General features: G+C 39.8%; 2 protein-coding genes across 4 annotated transcripts in view; both read left to right on the forward strand.

The window, feature by feature from the left end:
- The first annotated feature begins 4,334 nt into the window (after positions 1-4,334).
- Positions 4,335-11,222, forward strand: cfap91 (cilia and flagella associated protein 91). Its single transcript, XM_050049714.1, has 17 exons — positions 4,335-4,498; positions 4,616-4,692; positions 6,134-6,291; positions 6,415-6,495; positions 6,670-6,726; positions 6,824-7,002; positions 7,218-7,395; positions 8,210-8,367; positions 8,485-8,643; positions 8,730-8,860; positions 8,941-9,054; positions 9,150-9,221; positions 9,309-9,455; positions 9,538-9,759; positions 9,890-10,038; positions 10,121-10,212; positions 10,370-11,222. Exons 1-17 carry the CDS (start codon positions 4,411-4,413, stop codon positions 10,555-10,557), a joined length of 2,250 nt encoding a protein of 749 aa, XP_049905671.1. The 5' UTR covers positions 4,335-4,410; the 3' UTR covers positions 10,558-11,222.
- A 489-nt stretch (positions 11,223-11,711) lies between these two features.
- Positions 11,712-19,412, forward strand: part of nr1i2 (nuclear receptor subfamily 1, group I, member 2) — a 10,541-nt gene continuing 2,840 nt past the window's right edge. For 2 of the 3 annotated variants that reach the window (XR_007570277.1, XM_050049715.1), the window contains exons 1-7: positions 11,712-12,293; positions 13,896-13,964; positions 15,357-15,553; positions 16,454-16,584; positions 16,698-16,867; positions 16,952-17,187; positions 17,277-17,422. Coding sequence is in view for 2 of the 3 variants with exons in the window: in XM_050049715.1 (XP_049905672.1) it covers positions 15,363-15,553; positions 16,454-16,584; positions 16,698-16,867; positions 16,952-17,187; positions 17,277-17,422 (874 nt within the window). In the remaining variant the exon portion in view is untranslated. The remainder of the gene's footprint in view (positions 12,294-13,895; positions 13,965-15,356; positions 15,554-16,453; positions 16,585-16,697; positions 16,868-16,951; positions 17,188-17,276; positions 17,423-19,412) is intronic. The other variant, XM_050049716.1, reaches the window with a different exon arrangement.

Genomic DNA, 19,412 nt, shown 5'->3' on the forward strand with positions numbered 1-19,412 from the left:
TTATTATTATTTTATTTTATTTTATCCTATTTTATTTAATTAATTATCATATATTATTATATTTCTAACTTCTAACTCCAGTATTACTACATCATATAATTCCTTTAAATACAAATAGAATACAAAAGAAATAAACAACAATAACATTTTAAAAGTCTGCCCAAAAAAAAAAAACTTTAATCAAAGCACAAACATTATAACCTTAATTCATTGCATTTATTTTACTTTTAGCGAGGCTTTAGATATCAAACTGCTCACAAAGTTATTCAAGAGCTGAAAGCTTTCATGCTGAGTAAGTGTTATTTGTTTGTGGTCTCATATCTGCTGGTGTCAGAACATCTTGCTCTGTAAGGGTTACACAATGCAGACTTGCTTACGTGTGCTGTTTATGGAGCACCAATGTGGGTGCAGATGTTACTAAGGGACTTCATCCCCAGTTTGCAGATCAGAGATTAACTGACAGCAACGTATTTGGTTGTCACTGAGTGTATGTGGTTATGGTCTGCGAGCTCTGTGCGGAGTTTGTGGTTCATGAGTACATCTTGCGATGAGGCATTTTGATATTAGCTGCCCTATATAAGATCAGGAAGGGCAGATGAACAGTAAAACTCAGCTTTTCTTTTTCTAGAGTGCATCCTCACTCAGCCTTCAGAAAAACTGCCAAAACGTTCAATGCTGATAAACAACTTAAGAAAGGTACATAACATCAACCCACACCTAGAAGACTCTGACTTACTTGTGTGTCCTCATAAACTCTACAGCTGATAGGATTTCAAAAACCATATACTGACCCGTGAGTCAGTAATATTTGCAGTGATCTATGCTTTTAACAGGCATGAGGCTGTTCTCCTTTTTCTAATATTAGACAGTGTTTATTTTAACATGCATAGCAGAAGTTCAGCTGACTGTGAGCTGGCACACTTGGCTCTAAAACTAGCTTTTCCACAGAGTTGCAAAACCTTCCAGCTGTGAAGTAACGTCGCTTTGGTCAGCTGTGTTCCTCATATCCAACAGGGGATAAAAAACAATAATCATATTAATAATAAATAATATTTAATTAAAAAAAACATTAAAAAGTTGATGAAATAGCTACTTTACGGAGGATGAAAATACTCTTTGCCACGTCTGGTGTGTACGCGTGTGTCTGAATGTGTGTGTGCACTGTTTCCCCTTGATAGCACAGACTTCCTGTTGATGTCAAAAACAACCTTTTTGGCAACCCAAAAATATGCTCTGAAGGGTAAAAAAACCGAGACACATGAAGTGAAACATTTCCTGAAAACAAATAGTAGGCAAAACAAATTACTTATATGTATTTCCTGATTTTATATTATAGCAACAATTTAAGCCAATTAAAAAGTGACTGCTGAATGAAATTAATTTAATTTCTTTTTTACCATTAAAACACCTGATAAGCACTTAATTAAATGTATGATTTCTTATCACATAAACAAAGGAACACACTGTTTTATCACGTGGTCTAAGTGCAAAAAAATGTTCAGAGTGAGACTGAAGGCAACTGTAACATCTCACCAGTCAGAACCGAGACATTACCATGACACTAATTATGATCCCTCTCTGCCTGCCAACTCATCTCCAGTCCTGGTTCCCAATTGGGGGTCCTCACCCCTAATAGGTGAGTAGGGGTCACCAAAGCTTCTCTGGGGGCATCATGAGGCCTTCCTGAGTTTGAGGGGTGTAAAGCGGGATTTACACTTGTGTTACAGCTCTGTGCAGAGACTACGCTCCAGCCTACACATGTGGCCTACATTGCGTGAGCATTTACACTTGTGCGGTGGTGTGTCTGTGTCACTCTGCAGCGACACCTCCAAAGCACTTGTCAGTGGCAGGGTTTCTGAAGTGCTGTAAAGTTTGGTTGATTCAAAACACACCCATAAACACACATTAAACACACATTAAACACACATTAAACATGGCTTAACAGAGACTATTTCACACACAACTACACAAATTGGCTTCAGTATAACTCGCAGCATTCACAGACAAACACTTGTCTTGATCTGGACACATTTTCCCCACAAATACAACATGCTAACGTTATTAGCACAAGCCTATGGCATTTTACATTGTATTAATTAGCCTAGCGACTAGCTAAGCTTTCCTCTACTCATATAAAGTAGAGGTGTGTTCAGGATCATTTTCTTGTAGAAGCCATTCTCTCTTCATCTTCAGCTGTTTTACAGATGGTGTGATGTTTGCTTCCAGAATTTGCTGGACTTTAATTGACAGGTCTTTTTTCCAGAAAGCATCAGTCTTGTTTAGATGTTCCTTTGCAAACTTCTGACACTGAATTTCATGGTGAGGATGCAGGGAAGGTTTTCTTCGGATGACTCTTCCATGAAGGTCATATTTTATTTTATCATACACTGATGTAGATCTATCATAATGACACTGCTCTGACCTGCCCTCCTCCTCCTCCTCCTCTCCTCCCTTCATTCACCTACTGTCAGTTACTGTCTGTGACAGCCTTGCAGCCATTTCTATTAATCCATGTAAAGAAAGACCTTGCCACTTAATTAGTATTACACTCGTCACGCCTTGTGCTCATTTTTTGTCTGGATCACAGTGCAAGATAACTACAACTAGACAGCCCTTTAGAGCAACTAACCCCACTGCAGCAAGTTGATAACTGAATGGAGTCTACTGAGATGATGTGTGCCATTTTGACAGTGTATTATGGCAACTTGTGCTGTGTCAGACATCCTGTTGATGATAGATAGTGAAGGACAGCTCAGACGGCTGAGCTCTGGATGTTGCACTAATCTGCATTTTCAAAATATCTAGATCAGTCAAACATGCGGCCCGTGGTCCAGAGCTGGTCCGCCAAAAGGTCCAGCTCATGTAAAGGCTGAGGTTTCAGGAGCAGTTTGAACAGTGAGTAGATACTTAACGTAAAATGCTGCCTCTGAGGCTTTTCCACTCTGACCAGAATACAGCTCTCTGAAATAACAATGAATACTTACTGTGGTCATATTTAAAGATATTAAACATTGTGCAAAATATTGTCATTCAGCAGCTTCAGTACAAAAGAATCTGTATCAGACTCCTATCCTAAAACAATATGGGTGGAAATCTGCTGCTGAGGCACTGACAAAACTTTAGATTGTAAATGGTTTGCAAGGCAGGGGATGACTTCACCTGCTTCTTCAGTAGCTTCCACTCCAGTGGGAAATTATGAAAAGTCACATGTAATGAAAGTGAGTAGTAGACTGACTAAGTGTGGAAAAACTGAGACATATTCTTGAATTTGCATATAGTTTTTCGTAGGATATTGCGGGCTGCATCAGCCCGATCTAGATAATTTGATCTTGATAATGCAGTGTGGTGTGTATGTGTTGTAGTGTGTGGATTGTGGTTTATGTATTCTATTGTGTCTTTTTAAAATAAACCAGAAAGAGTGGTTCTTGCTTACTTTATACTCCAAGGAGTATTGTGTAGATAATAATAAATAAATTGGCTTTTAAATTCCATCTTCAAGTTTTGTGAGTTTTGACAAAAAATCCACTTTTATTCATTTAATTTCAGTGTATATAAAATGACTTGTCATACGCTAATTATAAGTCAGTCACAAGGGTGGCTTCAGATGTTACTGCTCTTGAACTTTTGTATTTTTTATGATTGACAATTGTGAAGAATACTGTAAATAACTGTCATGTAGATTAACAGTAAAATACTGACAGCAGGGTTGCCAGTATTTTACTGTTAATTTTACAGTTCTCCTACTGTCATCTACAGTATGTTACTGTAATAATACCATGCACTGAATTACAGTACATTGCTGTATTTTCTTGATATTACAGTAGACTACTGGCAGCAGGGTTGCCAGGAAGTTACTTTCTTTTCTAGTTTGCTCACTGTAAACTTATTTACACCTATAATACGGTGTACTAAAACACAGTATAGTGCTGTATTTTGTTGAATTTACAGTATACTTGTGGCAGGGTAGCCAGAATATTGTTTTTTTTCTCTCTCAATTAACAATGGAACTTCACCATAATCTCAAATACAGTACCATATAGTAATTTTTGTAAATATAGCATGTTACTGGCAGTGTTGATGACAGCCAATCACTGTGAAGTAAGCACTACTGTAACCTTCACTGTGATAAATATTAACATACTAAATTATTTAGTGAACTAAAATGCAGTAATAAATAATTATATGGAAAAGAAGCGACTTACAACTACCCACATCAATACATCTCAATATATGTAAATAATAAACATATGATGTGATACATGAGAAAAAAAAAACGGCTCTGAAATAGCCCCTCCCACTTCGAACGCTCAGTTTACTGTCTCCATGGTAACGCTGCTACCACAGAGTTCATTGATAACACTGCCAGGGAGAGAAATTCGTCGATAAAAAAGCGTTAATTCAAATAAGAAAATGAGCGTGTCTGTCACTCGTACAATCCCTAAGAAAAATGACACAAGGAGAGTTGTCATGCGGGAGCGGGTTTATGACCACTTGTACGGTAAGTAAACTCGACTAAACGTCAGCTAACGCGAGCTAATGCTAACACCAGCTGACAGCTTGCTAGCTAGGTTAGCATGCTAACTTGGTTGACAGTAACTGAGCTGTTCTGCCACAGATCCAGTCTACACGGTGTCATCAGAGATAGACCATGCCAGGTCCAACCTCAGGGCCTTTGCATCTAAGGACCGAATTGTAAGTTGGGTCAAAATTTATCACACAGCAACACATTAGTTGTGTTTCTAACATTAAAGATAACTTTTGTCATCAGATAACATTAACTAATAACCAGTTAAGCCCTAGTATGGTGTAGATACTCTTATTATTTTTACCATAAATAACTTTGTACAGGTGCTAAGAAAGAGGCAAAAGTTACTTTGGCTTATTAACTCTTAAGCAATATATAGTGGGTTAAACTCTATTGTTATGAAGTTGTGTTGCCCTATGTTGCTTGTGTTGATCCTAAGAAGGTGTTGACTTGTTTACAGGATAAGGTTAAAATATGTGAAAACTTTGCTTGACATTTTATTTCCAGAATCCCCCTTTTAAGCAGACAAATAGTTTTTTAGATAAGAGCATTTTTGTGCTGTTTGTACAGTAATATTCATATTTAACTTGTTTGTAAAAAAGACTATGGAGTCAATTGGTATCTTAAGTAGAGTTTGTCTATGGGTCGATCATTCCTGGGTTGTTTTTTTTTTTTTTTCATAATATACAAAGCGTACAAACTATTACATACACACACATAATACCTTTGACTTAGGACAAGGCAAAAAAGGAGGGGGACTGAAGTAAAATCTATCTAGGAAAGCTTAAAAAAATAATAAAATAAATAATAAAGTTAAAAAGGGGGGAAGGGTGTAGGAAAGGTGGATGTATGCTAAATTAACCCTTGTCAGAGGATTTCATATAATTGAAAGTTCATAAAAGGTTGCCAAATTTTGTTAAAATTTCTCCTCTTGTTTTTTAGAGAAAAATTAACTTTCTCTAGTTTCAGATGCTTCATTACATCATTCATTAGATCTGAATGTGTTGGTGCAGTTTTCTGTTTCCAGTTGAGTAAGATCAATCTGCATGCCAGAGGGCAGTCAAATGATACCATGATGTGTTCCACACTGTTCTTTACAGGGTTAGAGTCCACAATTCCTAACACCGCCATCAAAGGATCTAAGTGAATGGGTCTTTGTATAATTCTTGATAAGGTCTGAGAAATATTGCTCCAGTAGTTTGATCATTCCCGTTTTTTAACTTTTTACTACAGCTTAATTTACCCTCACAGTATGAATTGTAATACTGCCTGGGCTGCCACATGTCCCACTTATCTCAATAAAATTTCTCTAATTCAAAAGAGATTTTTGAGAGTGACTATCTCAATGTTTTCACTTAATTTCTTTTTCCTGTATTTTCTATACATGTATGTGCAAATGAACTAAACTATTCTAATAAATAAATTTGAACAAACTGAGCATAACTCAGATGCAAGTTATAATTTACCCATTGCTGTTTACCTCTCCTTCTCAACTACGACCCATGGCCAATATTGTTTCTCAGTTGTTACTGTTTACGCAGGAGAAAAAAAGAAATGGACTGAATGTAAAATGCACTTGCTGACAGTATTTCTCTCTGCCCTTCTCAGAGGAGAGTGCCTGAGTTTGGGTCTATGTTCAGTAACCTGCCCCACCACCCAGGGTACACTGTTCAGCTGGACCTTGCAGACCCAGTGCCAGCCTCTATTGATCGTCGCTGGCGAGGCCACACGGAGCAGCGCAGAGAGGCACTGCAGCAGCTGGCTGGGTAAAACCAAAAGAGACAACAATTTAATGAGCAGCAGCAGCTGCTGAGTTGTATTAAATCAAGGTTAACTCTGTTACTCATTACAAATATAAACTAGGTCCCTTGGCATTATCTTCTTGACAGGGTTATTCCAAATGCTCAGTCATGGCTGAAAAAGGAAGAGTGTCATGTGACCGGAGCTGATCGCTGGAAATACTTTAAGCGGTTTGTTTGGCCTGAATGCACTCTGATACTGTGAATATGGTGGAATACAATCATAGTAACTTAGTTTTGCAGCAGTTATTTCAATCTGATGTAATGACAATTAATTATAGATTAATGCTATGCTGCAGTTTTCACATAAAATATTGACATCATTTGGCATTCTGTGTCCTTCAGTCCTCTGATTCCCTCTGGACAGCAGCTTCTCCCAGGTGTGATTTTTGCATTGCCTCAGTAAGTTCAACAATTTCTTACACTTCTTTATTTTCCATCTATTTCTGTTGTGCCTTTTTGCTGGTAGAGGGTACATCCTGTCCTTTTGTCCCATCAGAGAAGACTTTGTATCCACTGGTGGACAGAATGCTGAGCAACAGCCCACCCACTTCACTGTGGGGGTCCAGACGGACTATAGAGAAAGTGAAGCACAAACAGACCCGTACAGCCCTGAGTATGTGGTGCAACCTGGGACATCTCCCTCAGAGCTCCTGCAGCTGGCAGCTTTGACTTGGGGTACATGCTCAACTGTTGAGATCTTCATTAGTATAATGTACATTTACCTTTGGTAAAAGTATTCAGCCCTCCTACTGGTGCTCTGAGCTGAATAATCTACCAGTGCCTATCAGCTCAGTTGTGCTTGCATCATTAGTGTCTCATGATTATTTTGCCAAGGCCTCTTACTACTTATGAAAATTAAATGTAAAGCCTCTCTGATGACATTCCCTCAGGTCGTGGTCTGCCTGCAGGCCTGGCAGAAGTGGAAATGATAGAGCGGGCACGAGCCAAACGAGCGTGGGAGGCCACTCTTCCTCCGTTGAATGACCTGAGTCAGCTGGACAAAAGGAGACGTATGATGGAGGAGATGGAGGTCAAAGAGTGGGCTTTCAGAGAGGGAGAAATCCAGAAGTAAGTGGTTCTTGCTCTTGACTGCTATTATTCAGCTTCTTTTATACCTAACTGAAAAAGACAAGTAGAACACGAAATACCTAAAATGTTGTTAGTGCAGTGTGTGGCACACTTTTGACCTGTTAGCATGTACGTATTAGCCAACTAGTATTGATATCTGAAGCTATCTGCTATTGCAAATGTCCTACAGCAAACTGTGAAGTCCCTAAACTTGTGTTGCTGTCTTTTTTGATACTACCACCAGGAAGCCAAAGTTAGAAAACTGCAAATACGTTAACAGTTCTTCCATTATGAAGGCAGTTTATCTCCACTAACATATGCTACTGGAGCTAATACAGTGGTGCAGGGATTTTATTGTAGGCCAGAAATTAACATCGCCCTAGTTCCCTCGACAAAAAGCAGATGGAATTTTTCCATTTGATTTTAGATAACTGCAGAAAATAAGCTCTGAGGCAAAGAAAAGTTTATGATACTTAGAGGTTTTGTTCAGCAAATTATTCTTCACAAGTGAACACCACTTTTATGATTTTTAAAGTGTCAATGCAATCACCAGAAGTAAACAGCTAATTTTAGGCTGTAAACAAACTCCGCCACAATCGCAAACGTATTTTTTAAAACACATAAAAGCTTCAAAATACACAAGTGGGACATTTACTGATGCATTTTATATCATACCTGAAAATATCTTAACCTTCAAAAAATTTACTTCAAGATGAGGGGACCATAAGTGCAAAAATCCTTGATGTTACAGGTGTCTTTACCGTACAAAACCTGCCCTTCTGCAATGATCTCTGTGTCTGTGGTTTGTTACCAGGTTGCAAGATGTTCGTCTTGCTGTGCTGAAGGACCTTTTAAGGCGGAGAGATGAGGCCCAGAAAGAAGTCACAAACGACCGACTCAACCAGATGTATTCTAAACTCCTAAAAGACAAAGAGACCAAGCAACAAAAGATTCACAGTGACTACCTCCGGTGTAAGATAACCGCTGTTTCTGCTTTAACACAATATTCTGATCATAAATATATTATTCAAGGGTTCTGTTTATGCTTTCTCATCCATCTCTTCTTTTTTATTGTTATTTTGTCTGTAGCGCTGAGAAAACTGGAAGCTAAGAGGAGAAATGTGGAGGGCAAGCGAGAGCAACCTGTCAAAAGCTATGCAGATTCTCGGCCATATGCCCCTGGGAGCCGCAGGGATACATTCACCCGCAACAAGGAGTTAAAAAACTACTACTTAGACACAAGTGAAGGTCTGGATCTCTGTTTTTGGACAAGTTGAATTTAGTTAGAGATAACAATGTCCCTTTATTGTTAAGGTGTTTTTTGTCAATCATAGGTTTACTAAAACTAGAGGCAGGACTCTCTATGTCAGTCCTCAAGTCAAGCTACCAAAAATCCAAAATCAGCATCAAGAATGTGATGAAGCCCCCTGAGAGCAGAGAGGTCGAACTAATGGAGAAATATAAGGTAAGGCAGAAAGAAATATGTCAGTTAAGCACATCACATAAGATTTACATACACATGGATTGTTAATTGTGGCTCCACAGGCCCTGAGGGAGGTGGAGAGAGAGCAAGCGACCAAGAGATCTTTGCGTTTTCTTGTCAAGAAGGAGAAGCCTGCTCCTCGTCCTGTCACCCCCAGAGTGGAGGAGCCACCAGAGGTCAGCGAATATCTTTGACTCTAGCTGATACTAACCCTGTTCATCCTGCATGTTTCATTTTGATGATGTTACTGAATTTATATGTCCCTCATTAGGGGGATGAAGAGATGGAGCTTGCAGTCATCCACTTGCAGAAACTACTGAGAGGACGAAGTATCCAACATGAGGTCTGAACATGTCTGCATGCACAGAAATGTTTGCATGTGTTTCAAGTTCTAATCTCATCTCTATTCACCTCTGCCTGTGTTGTACAGTTGTTTAAGGGCAAGGAGAACTATCAGGAGCTCATCCAGGAACTGAGGACTGTCCACGCCCTGCAGAGTGAGGAGCAACAGCTACAGAAAGCTGACAAAGACCTCATCATGACCCTTAAAAAACAGAGAGATGAACATACACACAAGGTGAAACACAGACGTATCCACACACAATATAAACTCCACAAACACCAAACAATTTCATCACGCCTTCTCTCTATCCTCCCAGGCCTCTCAAGTAGAAGCATCTCAGGCCGGAGTGGTCGGTTCAGAGCTTGAACTCCTGTTCGACACATTGTCAAAGGAGCTGATTCACCTCCAGGAAGAGCGCAGGATCCACGCCTTTATACTACTGGCTGAGAGAGACCGTCGTCAACGAGAGGCTGAGGAGAGCGGGAGGAGACAGATAGAAGAGCGCAGACGCAAAGAAGAAGATGAGATCTTTAGACAAGTGCGTACATGTGCCATTTTTTTGGTAATGAATGTGCAAAGGAGATAGTTTTAAGAAAAATATATGTGTGTGTGTTTTGCACATGCTGTAATACTTAGCTTGTGTTTGTGTCCTTAACACTATGTCACAGGTGGTGCAGGTTCACCAGGAAACTGTGGATTTGTATTTAGAGGACATCATCCTCGGGACCATGGAACAGACAGCTGACCAGCAGGCCAGAGAGGAGATCCGCAAGAAGGCAAAGGAGGTCAACGACATTGCTTATGCCATGGAGGAAAGGTAAGAGATGCTGCAGCATGTCTGCTAATGCTTTGCATTCAGAAATTGAAACGACAATAAACAAATTTGTATGTCTGAGTAGCCGGAACAATCTTCAGTCGGAGGAGATTGTGTCAGAGTTGGTGTACAGTTTCCTCATCCCAGAGGTCGAGAAGATCTCTGTCAGACAAAGAGGTTTGAGAGATTTTTCTGATTCCATTTTATTCACACATTATCATATCAAACTTTAAGACCATTTCTCTTATTAAAAACAAACAAAAATGACAATTGAATGATAAAGTGGGCAGATGCTTTGCTTCCTGAATCTAACTTGGTAATTTCTCTCTCCCAGTGCACCAGAGGCAGTGTAGACACTTGCAGGCAGCTCGGAGCATCATTCAGGGAACTGCAGAGCATTCTGGGATCCTTCCTAGTAATCTCGGAGCCTCACAGCTGCCCTGTCCCTCTGAGAGAGCCGCCAACCATGTCCTCAAAGAGAAAAGCCGAGTGGAGGAGGAGGTAGCACCACATTCAAAATGAGCGGAGGACTAAAAACACAAACAGTGTACTGAGATGCAGCCTGATGTTAAATTTATTATTGATATTATTAAAGTGTAAGTTCTATAATCATCATTGTGGGTAACTGGGTTAAATATAGGCTTTTGATTATTACTACTTACATGTACTATAGCTTGATTGAACTATAAGAAATACAGTGCATCTATCAGTCTTTTGTTATTGTTGACCACAAGAGGGCAGAAAAGCTCCAAACTAAACAGCCTGTTGTGACTTAAATGGTTGTGAATTTCTGTCAAATTTGGGCCCAGACTGCCAAACAGCTGTTGTTAACAGCAATTTAGCTGTGAATATGTGTGATAGATTGCTTCCATGTATAAGCTGATCATAGATATATATTCAATCGGCAATGAATTGCCATTAAAACAGACACAGGGACAAGAGAAATTAATTTATAAAAAGGTCATCACTATAATTGTAAAATGTCCCATAAAAGTTTTGTGAAAGAGGTTAAAATGAAGGGTTAAAAACTCTACATATGCAATTTAGAAAAACTCTTACCATTTGCAGGTGTCATGCAGCACAGTACAGACAGGGCTGGATTTTTCCAGCCCGTCTGGCACCAACAACCATGCTGCGTTCAAAGTCACTTAAATCACCTTTCTTCCCCATTCTGATGCTCGGTTTGAACTTCAGCAGGTTGTCTTGACCGTGTCTACATGCCTCAATGCATTGAGCTGTTGCCATGTGATTGGCTGATTAGCTATTTGCGTTAATAAGCAGTTGAACACGTGTACCTAATAAAGTGGCCGGAGTGTACATATATATGTATATATATATATATATATATATATATATATATATTAGCAAATCAGCATTTGGAAAATTAGAGGATTTCATCACTATTATTCATTCATTCACACATTCATCGCATTTCTAGAAAACACATTTAATCAATTTATATGTAATATATCCATATAGTCTCTGGTGATCTATCATTTTCCAAGGTGTGTGAACACCTTTCTGGTCACGCCCAGCACCGGTACCGTAATCGTATGAATAGACGCACAACGAAATCCAAAGAACAGCTCACTTGACCGCTGTGAACCATCCTGATTAAATGACTACAGCTACTACTACTGTAGATAAATGACTACAGCACACAGTACAAAATATTATAAGATACCTCACAGCAATTAAAATTAAAAAAATTGGGGGCTGACAGGGGCTGGGAGAGTTGGAGTGTAACTCGACAGAAAAAACTATTGACCTACACATAAGAGGGGTTGCTGCTGCTCGCTCATCATCTCTCCTCCCAGCTGCTGTATCTGAGGAATACGTGCATCGCTCATTCATTAATCAACAGTGGTCAGTGAAAACTACCCTCACTACCGAGAATGAAGTTTACCATATTGCAGTGGTTGCTGCAAATGTAAGTCACTCTCTTATTAATCTGAAAGTTTATTAGGGACTTTGAGGGGTGCGCAATGAGGGGGCACGCCATGCACCTGCACACGGGAGGGCATTGCACCCCACTGCCTCCGCATTGGCGACGGGCCAGTAGCCTACTGTGAGCTGCAGCCAGGAATACTTGCAGCGACTAGCCCGGTATCAAACATCAAACAACACGGCCAACAGGAAGAGCCGAGAACTCGTCCTCACCTGGCGCACTGAATCCAAGTTCCACCTGGATTAACCGCTGCTAGGTGACACCCTGTGGACCACAGACAGCTGTTTGGACATCTGGATTCACCAAGTTGGTGAGTGGAATGATCTCGATCACTGTTTGAGAAAAAGTCGACCTTTAACCATGCAAAGGAGCGGGAGGGAAAATAGGTCTGTTTGGGTTAGGTTGGCAGAGAGTGTCTTGTGATTTTTAACTTACCGAAAATGTCAATTTGATGTGTCACAAAGTTATTGCTGCCTACCAAGGATAGTGGAGGTGCGTCGCTCAAACAAAAAATACATTTCACATGCTTCTTATTATGAATCGATACATGTTTTCTCCGATGTCCAATCACTGCCACACGGCTGTGTAAGCGAAAGTAGGTTATTCATTCTGGGTGCGCTCCGTTTAGGTGTCATTTACATTGGAGAATTAGGAGACATGTCCCCATCTGAAAGAGCCAATTTTGTCCCCTTACTTAAAAAAAAAATTCTGCAGACTGTGATGAAAATGATCTTGCACCAAGACATGTTAACTAACAAATGGGAGCGCTTTGAAAATACTTAAATTGCATAAGAAAATATACAGTGCATATATAAAAGAAACAAATGTTCACTATCCAAAAAAGTATTTTAAGTTAAGAGATAAAAAAAATCCCCCTAGCCTACTAAATACAAAAGAGAATTACTGTATTATATACCACTATATTTTTATATTTTGTATTGTCACCTGCTGCCTGAATTGTGTGTTTTACTCTACACTTGGTGCAGAACAAATCACCATAAAGCAGGAAATGAATTGTTTGATTTCTGGGGGACAACCCCCAGACGCCTTCTGTATTATGTAGTTATTGATACGCATATGCAAGTATTTGAGATCAGTAGGACCCGATAAGTATAAAAAACTAAACACTGTCAACAACAATTAAGTCCCAATCTCATCAGATGAGACGATAATAAAGTGCCAATGTCTTCAAACGGGGACTTCCTAATAAACAGTGTCTTAGCTTGTTACTGTGACATTGAAATGTGTTGCCATTATTAATCATAAATAAACAAGTTTCAACCATAAAATGTGATCAGATTTTGGACCTTGTCCACTTTTGTGTCGGGGTCGGCTGTGGACTTGGCAGAGATGGATTATTGTATTGTGCTCTCACTACCACTAGATGGTATAAAAAGTGTCCACAAACGAGGACAACAGGTCTAAGTAAGTTAAGTTGAATGAAGTAAAAGGTCAAGTAAAGCCAGAGTGTGATGTCCTCATATGAGGACACAGGGTCTTAGGAGGATATATGATTACTTATCACTTTCCATCACAAAGCGATTCCCTTGGGTTTAAAGACACATCACACTGGGTTAAGACATAAGACATGTTGCCATTTGCCTGATTTCATTGTCAGATAAACGTCACTAAAAATGACGACAGTGTGACAGATCAGGCAACTTCATAATTAAAGGAGCAATAAGCGAAATTCATCATTTCTAGATTGAAGGAATTAAAAAATTGCTATGTGAAGAACTAGAGGTGTAATTTCATCTGGAGTATAGCATGACCTCACACACCCTCTCTCTGTGTTGATCTCCAGCCCATTGTTTACAAGCCGGTCCGGCTGCGCGTTCATGTACGTTCATGTGAAGTTGTCGGATAAAGAAAGGGACAGAACTCGGATTAACATTGGCCTTGCATTTCCAAGGTGGAGAGCACTGCAAGAGCTAAAGGGACTACAATTTGACTCGGAGCTAGCTCTTCTTCTCCTGGACAGGTACGACATAAAGTCAAATGTCTGTTTTAATTAGTGTTAAAGTAACGTTAAGCACATGTCGCTATGTCGATTCAATTAAATTTAATGTTACAATCGTAGCATGGGTTAATGTCCAAAGCTTGAGTTATTAGCGGCTCGGTCCCAGCAATGGGTCAGGCGTTTCAGTTGTGTTAGGTGAGTAGCCCGGCAGCCCAGCTAACATTTGCAATTAGCATTGTAAAATGTAGCCCGGCAGGCAGCCTGGCGGCTGTGTTTAGCTATTCCCCTGCCTACTTCAATGATGATGGTACCAGTAATAAATGTAATATATTTGCTGAAATGGAGGCGAGGCTCAGTGACTAGAAGAGCTGGTAGAAGCGCTCCATAGCTGCAAGCTACTCCAGTAGCCGTAGTAGCTCTAGTGCTAACTCTGGGAGCTAACGCTAACATTCCTCTCTTCTCCGTGAGCCCGTGAGCCTGGTGGGCTAACCGGTGCTTCCTCCTCATGCTCCACTTGTTATTCAGGTTAATGTGGGAAGAAGCAGCGGGTATATCGGGCAGCTGAGTGAAGCTGAGTGAAGCGGAGCCTGCGGAAGAAACACCGGGTCCGTCTGGATGTGATAGTCCGTGGAGATGCTGCGGTACTCGCCGGCACAGACGAGGCAAGTGGGGGGTGTTGGAGAGCAGAGGTAGAGGGAGGAGTGGCTCATGACACGCTTTGTTTTAGATAAGATAAAGATAAGATACACCTTTATTGATCCCATAATTGAGAAATTCCAGTGTTACAGCAGTCAAGGAGAAAGTCAGATTAAAGATTTCAAATTTAAACTTAAAAAACTTAAATAACTAGGCATGCAAATAAGTACAAAAAATACAAGAGACAGCGATAAATAACAATAATAATAATAATAATAATAAAAATAATAGGAAGTGGATAATAATGAGCAGCAGTGAATGAAAATGACCAGTGGATAAGGTGCAAGTGATTGTTTTGCACAACAGCGAATCTAGCGGTGAAACGATTTCGCTTATTGCTCCTTTAAGTGTCATTAGAGGTAAAAGGAGTCCCCACTCCTTTGGTCAACACTTCAGAGCACTTAAAGGTGTTATTTAATATTCTTTGTTGGAGTTTGCAGTGGTTCCCTGCTGTGACCATTTAGCCACAGGAAATGAAATATAGTAAAAGGCTTTTAATAGACTAAAATACTCAAGCTGAGCCAATATGTGGTTATGCGTCACTTTACCTTTCTTCAAAGATTGCAAAATGACGGTATGATAGTAAGTTATATTTATGAAGATTTACCTTCTGTAGCTTTAAAGCCTCACAATCCACAACCCCATTTATTCTAAAAAAAAACAATGTTCCACTTGAAATGAATCATGAAGTTACTGATGACAGATCATCACCTATAGGTGAGAATGACAAAGAGCGACACTGGAGTGCAGAGCATCCGAGAAGCGCTGACACGGCACAATGAAGAAGACGATGACGATGAGGAAGAAAAGCTGACAGAAGACAATGAGCCCAGAGCCTGTGGTGTGTGTGGAGATCTGGCCAAAGGTTACCACTTCAACGCTCTGACGTGCGAAGGCTGCAAGGGCTTCTTCAGGTGAGGTTGTTTCACACATACAGCTGCAGCTTCTTCCTCATTCCAGTCTTTATTCTACTTCCTGGTTGTGACATTATTTATAGCAACTGACAGGGACATCTGTGATATAGGAGAGGTGTGACAATGTGCTTCTCGCTTTTCTTAAGTAAAGCCACATTGACTTGTATAAGAAACACATTCATACTCATCACATTCATTGTGAAAAGAACTGAAAAATCCTCACAGGGGACCTTTTTGTTACCGTTCACGTATGGGACTTATAAGTGTGTGACACATCAAAAGCCCTGACTGGCAGCCAGTGTGAGGTAGGAAAACAATAAAAGGGAGAAAGCCATGAGCAAGACAATATCATGAGAGCTACCTGTCTTATTTTTATTGTCTTATGTCATAAGAGTGATAACACATGTTATAGAAGCTATTGTGCACAGATATAAATACAGGTGTGCCTTGAGATTTTGGCTTGCCCATTAGTGTGCCTTGGAAAGGTTTGAAAACCACTGTCTTATTTTTCCATTCAGTAGTCTCCTGAATTATTTCCTGGCTGGTGCATTGTCATCACATACATACATGGCACACAGTAATACTATAGTATGATGTAACCTGTATTTAACCGGGAAGTCCCATTGAGATTGAAAATATCTTTTACAACAGAGACCTGGTCGAGGTAGCAGCCAATCAAAATACATTTAAAATGCAACAAATACAACATGTAATACAAAAATCCACAATTAAACTATTCAAACATAGTGGCCTCTCAAGAAAAACAAGCACACGTCTCTGTCAACACATTCTTTATGATGCCCTTAAATTCATTGATGGATGGACGTGTTTTCTTGAATGTGATTTCTAACTTCAGATTGTTTGTAAGCTGTTACTAAATGGATTTTTAAATACATTCAGACGTGCCATAAAGAAGTCAGGGCAGCTCCGCTGTAGGTTCCTGAACAAATGCAGTATAACCAAAAACAACAGACGGTCGTGTCCAGCCTGCCGCCTCCGTAAATGCCAAGCTATCGGCATGCGCCAGGAAAGTAAGTAACACACAACAATTGATCCCATATTCTTTTAACACAAACATTTCCTGTTCATCATTCTAATTTACATTGATGAAATAAAGTACATGCAGGATTTTGTGTCCTTGTAGTGGTCATGTCTGAGGAGGAGGTATTGGAGAGGAGGATCAGAATCAAGACAAGGAAAATGCTTGAAGCACCAGCACAGCTCTCATCCCAACAAGAGGAAACCATTCAGGAGCTCCTCCGTGGCCACCGCAACTCTTTTGACTCAGCCTTTTACCGCTTCAGCGGTTTCAGGGTGTGTGAATGACTGCCAGCATGTTTGATTTGTTGTCTCTCGTCATTGTTTTAACATGTCTGAGTGACGCCTTTCTTTTTACAGCCCATGGATAGAAACGTTCTCTCTGTGAGTGAGTACAACCAGTCTGAAAACTCCCTCTCCTCCTTTTCCTCCTCCCTCTCGCCCTCCTCCTCCACTCTCTCCGGTTCCTTTGAAAAACAAGAAAACCCAGAGGTCAGAGAAGGTAGCGTTTTCACCGCTCTTCCGCACGTGGCTGACCTCACCACTTACATGATACAGGACATCATTAGTTTCTCCAAAAGTCTTCGGGACTTCCGGTAAATGTGTGCCTCAATGCAGTTTCATTTCTCTCGATAACTGATATCTGATTGAAACTTACTCACAGCTATGCATGTGTCTCTTACAGATCTCTAAGCATCGGAGACCAAATTTCTCTGCTGAAGGGAGCCACATTTGAAATTATGCAGATTCGTTTCAACATGGTGTTCAACGCAAAAACTGGCATCTGGGAATGCGGCCATATTACGTACTGCATAGATGACGCTGTACGAGGTAAGACTACCTACTACGGCTGGGCGATTTTATTCCCCTGTTTGAAAATATACAGCTGCACAAAATGTAAATGAAAAATTCTATAAAATAAATAGCAGGGCTGTATAATAACTTTTTGCACTCAGCACTGAAGCTACAGAGGTTTAAAGGTTTGCAGCACAGGACACAAAACTATAACATGAGTATAAACGTATCAAGTAGGTCTAAATCCATTGTAGTTTGGAACAATTAAAAATCTTTGTGGGGAAGTTAAGAAGTCATTTGCCATGGCTTTTCAAATGAATCTAGTGCTGGAAATTGTTTTAAATCTTTTTATTTGTTTAGGTTATTAATCTTATTTATGCACAGAGCATCAACAGAGAGGCCGAGGGAGGGAAAGAGCAAGAGACACTTTGTCTGAGTTATATACGTCAGTGTTGAGTTTGTTTGCCAAAAGAATGTTGAAAATAATTTCCTTTAATGTTTTTTTTTATTATTATTATTATTCCTCAGCCAAGGTGCATAATGTTTTTGGGTTGTCCGTCCGTCCCATTCTGGTGAACGAGATAACTTGAACACCTTGAGGGTATACCTTTAAATTTGGCACAAACGTCCACTTGGACTCAATGAACTGGTTAGAATTTGGTGATCAAATGTCAAAGGTCACTGTGATGTCACAAAATGTGGTGTTTTTTTTTATCATATCTAAGAATTCATGAACTAATTATAACAAAATTTCACACAAATGTCTAATAGGATTAAATAATGAAGTGCTGACATTTTATATCTAAAAGGTCAAAGGTCAACTTCACTGTGACATCATGATGATCCACAAAAACACTTTTCTACCCAATACTCAACATCATAACTGAAAAAAGGAAGGGTTATTTTTGGTTGAACAAATGTTTTATTACTATAATTGAAACTTGAATCTATTTTGTTAATGGAGGGATGTGTAAAAAGTTTCCCCTTTGAAAAAAACTGAAATAAAGGGGAGATTCCCATGGGGTACCTTAAAACTGGTATATCGCTGCGACCCTAGCGAGTAAGGTGGGTTAATTAGAGCTTTTCGGTTAAAAAATAAAAAGTCAGGTGATGTTTTTTATTGGGTTTGTCACTACCAGCAACTCATTTTACATACAAATAGTTATTTGATCCATTGTTAGTATAAAAATATTGATTATAGCAGCCTTAAGGAAAGATCTGGAATCATATGGAGGCTGAAGTCTAGTCAAGTCTACAGCACTGTACTGAATATAAAATACAATCAGTAATGGTTGCAGCTTAACTACTGGAGCGTGGATTGTAAACACAAAAGCACTGGATGTGACTGGATCAAGAGAGACAGGAGAGATAAGTGTTTTACGGGCACAAATATGATCTGAAGCTGAAATATCAGCACAGAGGTGTGTACAGTATGAGAGGAATCTGGGTTATAGGTGTTTTCAAAGTAATCAAAACAAAAGCAGCCTCAGACATGTCAAATACCTCTGATTCACCGACGCAGTACGTCTGATAGAAGAAGTCGATGTGGAGTCTTTCGTTTCTCATTTCACTTGTTTTGGTTTCCACCAGTCTGGCACCTTTAAGATATATATGAAGTTGCAAGATGATAGTGTGTTGTAGTATTTTTTGTTTGTGAGACTCAGACAGATGTTTGTACTCCTGTCTCATATCTCGTGTTCACAGAGGTGTAACGCTCTGCAGAATGTTGTCAGACTGGTGTTGTCTCCACCTTTTCTTAGGATCAAATGAAACGTAGGTGGTGTTCATTCATCGTCCTTCAGCCTTGAGCTCCGTGCCTGTGGCTGGCACTTATACTGTCTGCGTTGTCTCTCAAAATGTCCCTGGGCATACTTGCTGTAGGCCACACAGAATATTATTCTGAAGGGCCGGCTGTTGTCTGTTAAAATATCATATTAGGACCCCTCAAATAGAGCGCAAGGTGTATTTAACTGTACGTAACCATGGCAACAATGCTTATTCTTCATGCTACATTAGCCATGAACTC

The sequence above is a fragment of the Epinephelus moara genome, chromosome 7, assembly GCF_006386435.1.
Source record: "Epinephelus moara isolate mb chromosome 7, YSFRI_EMoa_1.0, whole genome shotgun sequence".
NCBI lineage: Eukaryota > Metazoa > Chordata > Actinopteri > Perciformes > Serranidae > Epinephelus > Epinephelus moara.